The sequence below is a fragment of the Microtus pennsylvanicus genome, chromosome 15 (assembly GCF_037038515.1).
Source record: "Microtus pennsylvanicus isolate mMicPen1 chromosome 15, mMicPen1.hap1, whole genome shotgun sequence".
In the NCBI taxonomy this organism is placed as follows: domain Eukaryota; kingdom Metazoa; phylum Chordata; class Mammalia; order Rodentia; family Cricetidae; genus Microtus; species Microtus pennsylvanicus.
The window spans coordinates 30261481-30275814 of NC_134593.1; the positions used below are offsets into that span (position 1 = coordinate 30261481).

The 14334-nt window shown below is 48.7% G+C and overlaps 1 protein-coding gene across 2 annotated transcripts in view; it reads left to right on the forward strand.

Annotated features, from left to right (window-relative positions):
• Gfra2 (GDNF family receptor alpha 2) overlaps positions 1-8152 on the forward strand; it is a 97783-nt gene extending 89631 nt beyond the window's left edge. For both annotated transcript variants that reach the window (XM_075949528.1, XM_075949529.1), the window contains 2 exons: positions 5794-5847; positions 6806-8152. In XM_075949528.1, coding sequence (XP_075805643.1) covers positions 5794-5847; positions 6806-6928 — 177 coding nt within the window. In that variant the 3' untranslated portion in view covers positions 6929-8152. The remainder of the gene's footprint in view (positions 1-5793; positions 5848-6805) is intronic.
• The last annotated feature ends 6182 nt before the right edge of the window (positions 8153-14334 follow it).

The window sequence follows — 14334 nt, forward strand, 5'->3', positions numbered from 1 at the left end:
CCACTGCCACACACTGCCCAAGCCCCACCACTGTCACCTGCGTTCACAGCCTAGTTCGGTCCTATGCAGGTTCTGCAGTTGTCAGTTCAGAGTCAGTGAGCTCCCACTAGTTCAGGTCAGCTGGTTCTGTGGGTTTCCCCATCATGATCTTGACCCCTTTGTTCATATCGCTCCTCCTTCTCTTCGACTGTACTCTGGGAACTCAGCCCAGTGACTAGTTGTGGATCTCTGCATCTGTTTCCATCAGTTTCTGGATGAGGGTACTATGATGTCAATTAAGATAGTCCTCAATCTGATCTCAGTGAAAGTCAGTTAAGGCATCTTCTCCACTATTGCTTAGTTTCTTAGCTGGGGGAGGTGACAACATTCTTACTCAACATTCAGGAACCTGACCCAGAGGTCTTAGGTGACAGACCCATGATCATGTACTGATGGTTGCTGGCATGAGACCTTCCTCTTGCCTCCAAGATTTACAGTGTTCATTGAATTGTCCATCCATCCATCTATCCATCCATCCATCCATCCATCCATCCATCCATCCATGCAATATGGTTTACAAACTCTGTATGCTGTATCTTATACGAGCTTCTAGGGAAAGATACATTGGTGAATGAGATTGATCCTACTCTGGGTTGTGCAGTGTGCTGGTTAGATTTATGTGAACTTGACACAAACTGTAGTCATCCTAGAGGAGAAACCTCGATTGAGAAAATAGCTCCCTAAGATCAGGCTGTGAGCCAGCCTGTAGAGCATTTTCTAATTAGTGGTTGATGGGGGAGGACCCAGACCAATATGAATGATGCCAATTCTGAGCTGGTGGTTCTGGTTTCTATAAGAAGTCAGACAGAGCAAGCCACAGGGAGCAGGCCAGTACACAGCACTCCTCCATGGCTTCTGCATCAGTTCCTGCCTCCAGGTTCCTGGCCTGTTTGAGTTTCCTATCCGGGCTTAATGCACTACAATGTGAAAATGTAAGCCAAATAAACCCTTTCCTCCCCAACTTGTTTTTGGTCATGGTGTTTCATTGTAGCAGTAGGAACCCTAACTAAGATATATAGTCTTTATGGCCTTGAAGGTCAAAAGCAGTGATATCCTTCATTGTAGTAGCTTAACTGCTAAAGAGGTTGATCCTAAGCAGGCCACATACAACATACTGACTCACACATGCACACACTGATACAGATGTAGACACAGATACACAGACACACACACAAACAAATGCGCGCGCGCGCGCACACACACACACACACACACACACCTAGAACAAAATATTTTGAAGAAAGTTTAGTCCAGAATGCCAAAGGATAAACAGTGAGGTGTGTGTGGAGAACACAGGAGATGGCTCGGGCAGGACTTCTCAGAGACTGGCTGGACACACTGCTGGGGTCTGGAGATCATCAGCAGGGGCACAGATTACTAGAAGGTTTGGGAGGAGCTGAGATGGTGGGCAATGGGCTTCTCTGATCAGTAGTACGTAACATTCATAGCACCAGGATGAGAACTTGAGCGGGTTCCTCCTGGCCACTCACCAATCTGTGCTGGTGACCCTCCTGATTAGGGAAGACACTGTTCCTTCTGCACCTTGAACCTTGGGGTCTCATTATCAGTGACAAATGCCTTTAAATGCCTTCAGTTAGAGGATTAATCCCTTCATTGAGTCACCCTCCCCAGTTTGGGGGAAGATACCCATGTCATCTTTGGCTGCCTTTTAATTACACTGGGTTTACCTGGTTTACTGCCAGGGGAGGGCTCAGGTTCCTGCTCCGTAGACAGCTGTCAGCTCAATTCCATGCTGATGTGGTAGACAGTTAGGTTGACCTGAGTTATGCTACCTGCTAGATGACCAGACTCAGGCACAATTTGCCCTTCTCATGCCTTACATGACCCCAAAGGGTACCCTTGATCTTACGCTTCTTGGGGACAGCTCACCTGTGAAGAAGCTACATTGGCAGAAGACTGGTATGCCTATACTCTCTCTGTGATCCCCTGTGGGCACAGAGAAGCTCAATGCTATGGTAAGAGCTCTCACTCCAGGCTCTTCAGTGCCTAACAATGCCAAATCTCATTCTTTCTTCTTAGAGAAATTCATTCTTCACATCTTGACTAGTCAGTTAATTATTGCTATAAGTGAGCCTGTTTGTGTATGATGTGTATACACAGGTACACATGTCATAACACATATGTAGATGTCAGAGGACAGCTTTGTGGAGTCAATTCTCTCCTCTCGCCACTGTGTGTTCTTTTGGGCTCAAACTCAGATGGCCAGGTTTGCACAGTAAACACCTTTACTGGCTATGTCATCGCATGGGCCCACATTGTTCATGTTCTGAGTTTCTAAAGCATCCTTGTTTAGTTCCCCTCACCCTGACAACATGGGCTTTCACAGGCTCCAGTCTGGGGGCCTGTCTTAATCCTGATTTGATTCTGGAGGAGACGATGAGCGATCTGTATGGGAGGCGATGTGAAAACGCCTTGTAGACCCAGGGATGCTGCTCAAAGGCAGGGATTATGAAGCTCCGGTGGGTGGGAGGCTCCTTAGCAGGTAGTTCCTGCAGGGCTGGCCGCAGGGATTGTCAGCCTGGCACCCGTTGACTAAGTCATTGAGCAGGATGCTAGGGACAGCCATTCCAGAAGGCAAAGAAGAAAATCAGGTATTTAGGAGAGACCTGTTCACCATTCCCTGCTGGATTCCCACTCAGAAATGCAAGGGGAGTGCCTCCGAATCTTGCTATTCTGTAGGGAACCCCCTTTAACATGCCAAGCTGGTCTGTCTGTCCCGGCTCAGCTGGGGGCTGGCCTGAGGCTCTGCTTCTTCCCACCCTGTATCCCTCTCCTAGGACTGGGGAAGATGGGACCCTTCCTGGGATTAAGGCTGTAGAGAGCCCCTTGTGTATAGGTTTATTTATCTGAGTCTTTATGAGCCCTTTGAGGCAGGGCTGACACACACACACACACACACACGCACATGCTTTTATTCATTTTTATGTGTGTATATGTGACATGTCACAAATGTAGACATCAGAGGACTGCTTGTGAGAGTCAGCTTTCTACTGTGGGTTTTTGGGGACCAAACTCAGGTTACTAGTCTTGGTGACCAGCACCCTTACCTGGTGAATCATCTCATCTCCCTGGGGCTGAGAAACTTAAGGGCACAGCTCCAGCCCGTGAGGGAGGGGAGCAGTGGATCTGAGTCAGTGTTCTGGCCTTAGGTATTAGAATTTCCAGCTCTCTGTTTCCTCCCCACCCACGTGCCGCTTTTAGAAAAACCGGAACTCCCCCCTGCTGTTTTGTGTGACTAGAACTGGATGGAGGGGCCTCGGGTTGGCTGTTGGAGGTCACTGAAGCCATTTGCTAGCTGCTGTGTTTCCTGGAAATCAGGAGGGCAGAGGGTTTTTTTCCCCCTCCAGCCTTTTGCTTCTAGAGTTGTCCTTGTGCAGAGAGGTTGGGGAGTCCTTGGAGAGAGCGGGGTGCTGCCCAACTTATGCTTTCCTTACCGGCCTCAGACCACAGGTTGAGTTGGGTTGCGCCTTCTCACCTTAAGGCGCCTTCCCTGTCACCTGTCACTTGGGTGCTTGGCTTCTGGGTTCTGCCTGATAAAAAATTACTTGGTGCTGCTTTGTGTGATGAATAGGTAATTTTGAGATCTGAGGGGTCCAGTGTCTCACCTTAACACCACTTAGGGGTGCATGCACATCTGTCCAGGCTATTTTATACCTGAAGAAACAGGCTCAGTAAGTTTGTCTTGGGTAATCAGCAGAGCCAAGTCTTGAGCCCAGGACTTTGTCATCTTGGGTCCCTGCTTCTTACTCTGTTCCAGACCACCTTGGGACAAGAATTTAGGCTGTGACGTGCGGATGACCAAAGGGATTAGACAGGTGGAGAGTTAGTTCTAGATCTTGTAGCCATGGCCACATGGGCAGATCTGACAGGCAATCCTCACTGCATGTGGGTAGGCTCTCGTAGCCCCGGAATCTATTGTCCTTAGGTTTTGAAGGCTTCTTCTTCCTGATTGGGAGACATTGCTGGCTCTTGGTCACTCTGGGGAGGAATGTAGGCCTAGGTCAGGGGCCCCATAGAGCTTGTGTGTTCAGATCCTATCTCTATACTTCTGGTTGAGCTGGAGAGTGAGGTTCTGGCTTGAGGCTCAGGAACGCTTTTGGCTTTTCTTTGTGGTTGATCTTGGTGTAGAATGCTGTGTGCCCATCAGTGTCCTGATGCACGGAGCCTGCATGGGCTGCCTGAGCATTTGTCCAGTCACAGGGTGCTGTGGCTGCCCCACCTGAGGTAACTGTTTAATGGAGTTGTTCTCTCAGATCTTAGTTTTCTTAAGGCAATAGACTATTTTCAAACAATTTTATGTGTAACTCTGAAATACATTAATGAAACAAAGATGGGCACCTTTGATTGGCATGAGACAAGGTCCTTGAATGCTGTGGGGCTGTCTGACTCTGATTTACTGGAATTCCATATCTAGTAAGCCCTGAAATAGGCTGACATAGGACTAAGCCATGGGGCCACCGAGGGCAGGCCAGGCTTGCCACAGCCCATGATTAGAATGATGAAAGTGGTACTGGGTGCAGGTAGATTCTTGGCAGTCCACAGGAAGGATAGATGTGATATGGTGAGGATTTGAGTAGGGGAGGGTGCCAGATGGGAGACTGGAAGACAAGACGTCCTCCAAGATGAGATGACGTTGTTCTCCCTGTGGCCACCCAGAGCTTGGCTGGACTGGGACTGTGCCTTGAGGAGGAGCAGCCCATCTTTGGGGATACAAGGCCCTAGAGCCCATGACCCTCTGAAGGTTGGGCCAGCTTTTGTCACCCGGGGACACTGGTACTGTGGTCTTGAGCAGGTTCCTCCTGGGTCTGATTTCTTTTGTTTCTCCAGTCTGGATCATGACCACACTTTCCTGGCCTGGATCTCACTGTGACAGCTGGGGCATCACTCAGTTGATCAGACGCCCAGGATGATCGGTTGCCTATGGAGTCCAAGGGATTATTGATAATTCTGGCTGAGAACAGTGACTTCCTCATAATTTCTAGGACTTCCTAGGTGCCTCTAGTGGCCAGAGTGTCCGCACAATGGCCGTGAGAACCAAGCTATTTGAAGCCAGGATAGACGTGCCATGTCCCCAGTTTGTTCCCATGGGACTCTATCACAGTGTTGGCAACAGAGAACTGTTGATTGCACATATCCTTTGGTCCTGCTGCCAAGTAGTTAAGTCAAGGTAGAGAATTTTGGAGCATTACCAGACCGGCTTTTCTTTCTCATCCCTTACCTCATCTGCAGAGGGTTCAGGTGCACACATCTGTTGGGGTCTAAATGGCCAAGCACAGCTGCTAGAACCCTAACATTCGTGACAGGCAGCACCAATCAATTACAGCTCTCTCTCCTCTCCTGAACTCAGATGAGGGCTCGTCATCCTTTTTCGCTCCACAACTCTTCAGCAGCAATGGCAGGCGATGCGCTGGCACCCAGCAGTCAGTTTTCTCTGTGGCATTTCCTCGTTTGTGCCTGTGTGCACTTAATAAAACATTAGCTGAGTTGCCTTTGGAGCCAAACACTGCTCAGTGCAAGGAAAAGGCCTGTTCTCTGTCTCTGGGGAGTTGGGAGGAGCATTGGGAGAGGTAGATGGCCACTGACCACAGAATGCTGCAAGCTGGGGATCAAAGTTTCCTTCAAAAGCCCACAGGAGCCAGGATAAAAAATGCGGAGCATTTCAGAGGAAGCTGGGTGCTTCATGCTGCATGGGACCCAAACAGCCTGCTAACCTGTCGTGCCTTCTTTCCCCAGGAGCAAGGGCTGAAGGCCAACAACTCCAAAGAGTTAAGCATGTGTTTCACAGAGGTGAGTAGGGGCACAGTGGGGGGGGGTGGGCACTTGAGGCTGGGCCCACAGGAACTGTTATTTAGGCAGCAGTTGAACTCAGAGCCCCTGGGTCAACCAAACTTCTGACCCCGTTTTGGACCTGAGTGAGAACTCACTCTGTTGGGGTGGCGGAGCCTCCAGCCAGAGCCTGTGGCTGTCTCCTTGTGGATGACCAATAGCTGCTCTGAGCGGAGGCCCCTCCCACAGTCCCCTCTAAGACTGGGTTGGGTACTGCTTGGCTCTAGTTACGGGGCATGGGAGTCGAGAAGGACTCGGACTCTTGGTGGAGCCCCTTGCCTAGGACTGTAGGAGTGACTCACAGGCCCAGGATAACAAAGAGTGGCACCCCAGTCTGCCGAAGGGCGAGGGAGAAGCTCTGTCAGATGTACAGCGATGGGATTTTGTGGAGGAAGAGTGTTTCCTCAGTCAGGAGCAGGGAGCAGGTGGCCTTCTCATCTCCCTATCAATAATCAGGCCCTGATAAACCACCTGTTTGGAATCGTTCTTGTTTACTTGCCGCTTTTGAAATAGGATCCTTACCTTAGGGTCCTTACGGGCTTTGAACTCACTTTGTACTCAAGGCTACCCCTGAACTTAACGGTTTTCCTACCCCCGCCTCCTGGATGCTGGGATTACAAGCTCCTGCCAGCGTGCCTGTTTGCCAGTGTGGAGGTCTACAGGTCCATTTACTGAGGACTGCTACCCATGGCCTTGAGGCTTAGAAGAGACAGAGTCTCCCATTTGTTCCTGTCTTCCCCAGTTCCCTGAAGGCACAGTTCTACCCTCAGAGGGCGAGGGAAGCAAAAGATGGGTTCTAGGCAGCGAGAGAGGTGGGGTCGGGGAAGACAGCTTTCGGCATGTGTTTCTTTGACCACAGCCCTACTGATGGGTTTTTGTTGTTTTCTTTGTGTGTGTCACCTCCTCTGCCATGGATCAGCTCACGACAAACATCAGTCCAGGGAGCAAAAAGGTGATCAAACTTTACTCAGGCTCCAGCAGGGCAAGACTGTCGGCTGCCTTGATGGCACTCCCACTTCTGATGCCGACCTTGGCCTTGTAGGCCTTCGGAACCCTGCACAAGAGTTCTTCAAGCAACCCAGATGTGACTCCCGCCTGACAAAATGGAAACATACACACACACACACACACACACACACACACACCTTGCAAAAAAAAGTTTTTTGTTTTTTGTTTTTCCTACATTGTCTCTGAACCTTTCTCCGTTCAAGTTTCTTCTCTGGAGAAGTTTTTCTAAACCAAACAGACAAGCAGGCAGGCAGCCCGAAGCCTGCCTAGAGGTCCCCGGCAAGGGCCACCCAGCACCACTAAGGAGGGCTCGAGGCTCTGCGATGACTCTTTTCTCTTCACTGGTGTTTTCTCTCGGGACCATATGACGGCCTGCTGTGGAAGGGACTTCGCTGTGCCTGGTGTGAACTGGAGAAAGGACAATGGCAGCTGTTTCTTGAGCTGCCTACTCTGGGGACCGACCCGCCCAGGGACTAGCAGAGCGTGTCAGTCAACAAGGAAGCAGGGGTGGCCATAAGGACCTTGTCACCTCTTCCTCTTGGCTTCGAAGATGGAGATGGTTTGCTGCCACCCCCAGCTCTTAGGTGGCCTAGTGGGTCTGAGTCTGGATTGGGAACCCCCATGGCTGCTCCAGGCCAATTGTGTCTGTAGCGTAGATGGGTTAGGAGCTGTTAACAGGAGGAAGCTCCTCCAGGGAAGGAGCAAGCCTTGGTTGGGCACCAGCTCCAAGATGCTCCTTCCTCCTTCCTGCCAGGAATCCTGAAGTCAAAGAGAAACGATCCTCTGTTGGCTTTTTTTGGATTTTTTTTTGTGGGTCCATTTGGTGGACCTCACTTGGGGAGAAGGGCTGTTGAGTGGGGGCTAGGGAGACCCTAGATGGACTCTGGTGGGTCCCAAGCTTGCCCTTTCTCTCTTCTCCTCTTTTCCATTTTTCTCTTTCCTTATTTCTGAGGCATTCATCTACCATCTGTACATACTGGGCCTCCTTTCTCCACATATGTGTATATCCATATACATATAGCCTGTGATTTCCTCTTTCTTTCATTTTTTTAAGAAGCAAAACTATGGAAATAATACCCTACAGATGAGCGAAAATGTATTATTGTAAAGTTTATTTTTTTTAATAATGTTGTCTATGATGGGAAGAAAGGTACCAGGCCCCCTGAGCTCTGGTCCGGTTGGGCTGATGGGGCTGTGGCCGGGCACTCCCGATTGCATTCACTCTTAACCAAGCTCCAATAAATGTACTAGGAAGCGAGTTGCCTTCTGACTCACCTCTGTGACTTCGCCTGTGCTTTATTCTTGGCCAGGTACCACCCATCGAATGCTTACTTGAGGGTCCTGCTCGGCTGGCAGATGTTCGTATGTATTTGTATGTGTGTACTGGGCATGTGTGCATGCACTGGTGTATCTGGTCCATGTGTCCTGTTGTGGTTGATGGATGGAACTCACATAGGATATTTGGTTTTTTAACTTGGTGGGTCTGAGGTCTGCGGAGTCTGTGGGATCTTTTCCCCTCCTGTGTCACCTTCCTGGTCAGCACTGATGTCTGTTGCTGTAAGACTAGAAGAAAACTGAGACAGAAGTGGGGTGGGAGCATTGAGAGAGACGCCTGGCATCAGTCCTGTGTGATGCTTGTGTTTTTTTTTATTATTTATTTATTTATTTATTATGTATACAATATTCTGTCTGTGTGTATGCCTGTAGGCCAGAAGAGGGCGCCAGACCCCATTACAGATGGTTGTGAGCCATCATGTGGTTGCTGGGAATTGAACTCAAGACCTTTGGAAGAGCAGACAATGCTCTTAACCTCTGAGCCATCTCTCCAGCCCTGATGCTTGTGTTTTTATGCAGCCCGGATGGCCCTGTCTACCTTATATGTAATGGAGTAGTGTCTCCTTAGGCTTTCTGGTCTACCTGAAGTGTGTGACTGGAACTTTAATCCTTGAGTCTCACTATAGAAAGAAGATGATTCTTAGTGTTTGGGGAGGGGTACAAAAGACCATTTTTTAAATTTTCTCTATCCCATTCTTCTATCTTTCTCCATTTGCCACACAGACCCTACTAGGATACTAAGACTACATATACATATACATCAGACACACACACACACACACACACACACACACACACACACACACATGCACACACGCACGCACGCACGCACGTACGCACGCACGCACGAGGTAGGCAGGATGGAGAGGGAAAGTCTGATCTACATCTTTAGGGTTGCCTGTGATCCTGCCTTGTCACCCTATGGAGTGATGTCATTTTTCAGTTTCTCTGTCCTGGTTCTGCTCAAATGACTCTTATTGATTGTACACATGTTAGTAACATCTGTTCACAGTGGTGACATTGACATGTTATGCTCCAGCTTCAGCCTGGAGGAAGGACAGTGAGCCAGCCAGTCCTCTTCCCAGTCTCCTCAGCCTTACTGAGCTGGCCGCTTGGAATACATTGTTCTTGTAATCAGCAAAGACTCCATAGGTTTGGAAGGGATTTCCTGGAAGGTTCTGGGAGGTGGGGGTTCACAGAATTGGAAGGGGATCCAAAGAAGGCTGGAGCAGAAAGTATAAAACATCTAAGAAACATTGGGGCCTAGACCTTGGAGGCTGGGGGCAGACAAAGGCAAAGAAACAGTAGGACCAGGAGCAGGCTGGGGGGACCCACAGAGAGCAATTTTCAGTTACTTTGCAGTTATTTGGTAACCTGTGTGCTTACCTTAGTCATCAGATGTTATGACATTAGCTCCCTTAGCCACTGGCTCCTGAACATTCCTCATCCAGGGAAGATGTCCGTGTGCCAGGCTGCAATAGCTCTTGTTTCCTATTCCAAGACCTTGGCAAGTCTAAAGGCATCTCTCAATGCTTTTCTACTTGCTGGGAACATCTGCTATGGACGGTTATGCTCAGATAAGAGCCTGGACATCAGGTTCCTGTTGGCTCTTGCCTCTGCAGGCATCCTTTCTTGCAGCAGGAACACCAGGCTGGGAAGAGGGTCTGCGGAAGCCTGCAGTGGGTGTCTAAGGAGGCCCGTGTTCATGTGATCAATGTTCTGGACCTCGTGGGAGCAGTGCTGCTGGTCTCACTCTGAACTTGGGCTCATCTTCAGAGCCAGGTCTCTGCCTTATGTTGAGACTAGTCACAGTGGCATTGTCTTATTCCCGAGTCCTCAAACCCTGCATTTACAAGGAAAAATAGAGCAGGTTTCCCAGGATGGGCTTGAGCCTGATTTTATTGTTATTTCAAGAAAACAAGCTTTGCATGTTATCCTTAGGCCTAAATGCATCTAAAGGACCCTCCTGATACCAGTAAGCCAGGATGGACCCTTGTGTCAGCTCTAGGCTCTTGCTAAGGATATCCTAGTCACTGAGATGCCTGCTGATTCTGGGAGCTCGTGGGTTTGACTCACCTCTTGTAGCTTGACTTGGCTCCAAAGTTGCTTCTTCACATGTGTGCATGTGTGTATGCATGCATGTGTACCTTGGTCTCTCTAGTCATGGACTGCTGAATGCCCAAATGAGATAGACTTTCTCCTGCTCTTGGAAGAGCAAAGTTTCAGGATTACGTGCTGGCTGGAGAAATTCTTGGCCGAGACTTTTCTAATTTGTGGAGTGGATTTAAGTCAAGCAGCCCCTACCAAGTGGGTTAAAAATGCCAAGGGATAAAACTACACACTCCATGTTAATACAGGTGAATCTATTCATGGCCAATTTTCTACTGTTATGGGTCTCTGTGGGGGTTGATGTTTGCCTTCTAAAAATGATGAAATTTTTAAGGAAAAGTCAAAGTAATTTGGAACCAATAGTGACAAATAAGACAGGTACTATTCATTGTGGTAGGTCTAAGTAGTGAAAAGCTGCCTTTGGGACACAGGGGGGAAATCTTGTCATCTTGTTCAACCTTGGGAGCCTCACCTGTGAAGTTCTATTAGACTAGCACCTGAGGCATCCTTTTCAATCTTAAATGAGCTCCGAGGAAGAGGGTAAAGGCCCAGAGATGGTGAGAGATGGACAGAAACCAACTCCCAGGCTGATGCAAAGCAGTCAGCTTGGTTTTCCTGACGAGTGTGTCTACTGCTCCCCGAGGCACTCCTTTGACAAGGCCTGCATATCCAGTTTGCTGAGGGATGGCTTGATCTGAAAACCCAGCTGTACGACCTTGAACATCTTCTATATTAAAATAGGTAAGTAAACAAAAAGGGCCCGGAGGTCTTCTCGAAGACATTAGCAAGAGGCTGGGAAGACGGAGCATTGCTATAATCCCGCCATACCTGCATACATAAGGATCGCCAAGCACCCTGTGTGTTGCGATGTGAATTTATAACACATAGTTGAGGTTCGGGAAGATAGTTCGATCCTTGAAGCTTGCTGGCCAGCCAGTTTGGCCAGTCAGTGAGTACCTGGTTCAGTGAGAGACTCTGTCTGAAAAGGTAAGGTGGAAAGTGATCAAGGAAGACGCCACGTTCACCTATAGCCTCCATACACATGTATACACATGTCCATGTACTCACATACCCATGTGAACACACATACACCACATACCTAATATGCATACACATACACACAAATACCTAACAGATCACAAATGATGCTGAGTATCAATTCCTGAGAATGTCATTTACCGCATCCCATATGTCAGTGTAAAGTAGGGTTTTTTTTTCTGTACCTGCCCATGGCAGGAAAAGATAATCCTGCATTTTGAAGGGATCATAATAGGATCATTGGAGACAAAACCCGAAATAGTGAGGCTGTTTTGAAATGTGCACATCTAAGATATTACAAATGCTCATGTGTCCCTGTGCAAGATGCTGTTTTGAAATTGTGTAAAATCAATCCTCCCTCTGTTGAGACTCAGGCAGGTTGATGCCATGTTCCTATTGCAGACACTGAAATAAGGATGTTCCAATCTATCTCAGATATTGAAGAAGGTGAGTGGTAGGTCTCAGACTCTAATTCAGTGGCTAGTACCAGACGTATGCCTCCCACCAGGCAGCCAGTTTGAACTGAACTGCTGTATAGATGACCTATTGTGCTGGCCCATAGCTGCCCAGGTAGGGATAGTCACTTCCCTGAGCTTGTTGCTGCATCCTTCTCTCCCCTTCAGCATCCTCATCATTTGTATGACTAAGGGTACCAGACCACTGGCAGATAGAGGGCTGAGTGTACCCTAAGGAGCCTGCAGGGCAGTGGGGAGGGAGTTCTGCAGTTTCATAAAATCAAGCATGGTGTATACATGAAAGAGAAGACAAGGCTGCTACTCAGTGACAAAGGACCTTGGCTGGAGGCCTTGCTGGTGGTCAGGGGAGGATGGAGCTGGGTAATCCACAGAAGCATCACCATCTCAAATTTCCTGGAGTAGATGAATGGTTTTGTTGGGAAACGGATTTTGTGGGAAGATGGACCCTTTAGGAAAGTGACCACCTGGGATCTTAGTTTACTGACCCCAGATTGTTCTTGCCTTGGGGGCCCGATGTTTGAGAGGAGAGAGGCTGAATTTGGGACTTAAAGTGATGTGATTTGAATTATATATATATGCCCCTGACCAACTAGGATTTCATGTCCAGTACCCTTGAATTGTCTCACATAGAAAATGATGACAGCAAGCTGTCTTCCTAGGAATGGTCAGGAATACGTGGGCTATTCTCTGTGTGTGGCATATAGTGCCCACTAAACCATGCACTGCCTCCCCCAGGGGTCAATATACTGGGGCTCTCTGATTCCCTCAGTGCCTGTCTTGATGCCCAGGCTTGTCTGCTTCTGGTTACCTTTGGAGCTTCTCCCCTCTCTTCCTTCTACATCCCAAGAGGATTTCCTGAATTCCCTGGGATAGACGGGGTACGACTGTCACTCCACTCCAGGGTGCTGCTCTTAGAAACCCTGCCAAGCGGAGGAGTTGGGAGGGCAGAGAGAGTGGGGACATCAGAGAGCAGACATGCTTGTATTATTTGTAAATTGCAGTTGAGCTGATCTGAGAGTCACCAGGGACAGTGGCTGCAGAGCGTCTAAATGTCATGCTCTCTGGACTCCTTTGATTGGCTGTTCCTTCTCTAAGCATGCTGCCAGGGCAAGTGCAGTAGCTCAGAACTGAGGACAGGAAGCATCGATTAGACACAGGGCTGAGCCGCTGGGAAGGTCAGCACCTTTGGGAGGGTGGCTGCCATGCCGTCCCCCATTGGGCCCAAGGTAAGAACAGAGATGTCTCTACAAGACCACGAACTTTCAGGAGCGTGCTACGGGAAGGCAGCTTTGAGCTTCCAAATCCAGTTTCTGAGGACTTGTCTGTGTGCTTTTTCTCAAGTCTGGAAGAAAGGTAAGGTCTAAAGATATCAAAATATCAAAGGATATTTTGTCCTTTAGGAGTCTAGGATGTTCTAGGTTTGATCTTGAGTCGGCTCTTGCCATCTGTTGGCTAGTAACATCAACTAAGTCGGTGAGCTTATGGGCCCCTTAATCATTTCTTTAGATAGTGATAAATACGTTAGCATTTAAATTGTATTTTTATTTTTTTGTACTGGGGATTAAACCTAGGGACTAATGCAGGCCAGGCAGGCGCCATATCTCTGAGTCATATTTAATTAAGCTTCTTTTGAACCGTTTTAGTGACTCACTGAATTGCTTAGGTTGGCCCAGAACTTTTGATCCACTTCAGCTTCCTAAGGATCTAGGATTACTGGATTGTGTCAACAAGCTTGGCTAGCATTTTTTTTTCCTCCTCTGTGGGCCTTGTTATCTGGTCAGCTCTGTTGCTGTAGCCCAACAGCTGTCACAGGCACTGTGTCAAAGACCAGACTAGGCCATGTGCCAATAAAACTTTATTTACAAAAACAGACACAGGCTCCCTTTGATCCATGGGTTGTAGCTTGCCAATCATATCTCAAGACATTTTCAGAGTGCAAGCTGTCAATCCAAAGGAGCTGGAGCACAGAGTGCCTGCTAGAAGGGAATGGCTGACAACCAATTGGGCTGAAATGAGTTTGGGGAGGTGGAGGAAGGGAAGGAGTGGGTCAGCTAGCATGGAAAGGGATGCGAACATACTGGCATGCTGGTGATGGAGAAAGAGAGGGAGGAATGGTCCTATAGTGCAGCCGGGGTGCAAGAGAAAAACCAACAAACAAAACGGGAGCATGGGGGCTGACTGCACACAGCGCTGTGAGGTTGTGCCCTTGTACTGGAACATTGGTCCAGTTGGGTGGATGAGGCTAAAATCCAGCCACACTCAACTCATCCATCTGTGCACTTGCTCTCGGCCTCATGATAGGAAGAGCATCATTTCCTAGTTTGCACAGAGGCTTCTGTATGTGCTGGCACAGGACCGAATGCCTACAGCAAGAGCAGCTGCCAGTTAGGGATTGGAGGGGAGCAGAGTTGCATGCTCAGAGATGTCCGGGTGTGCCTGCAGGGTTCTCAGCAAGTCCCTTCCACCTCCTGGACCCCACCTT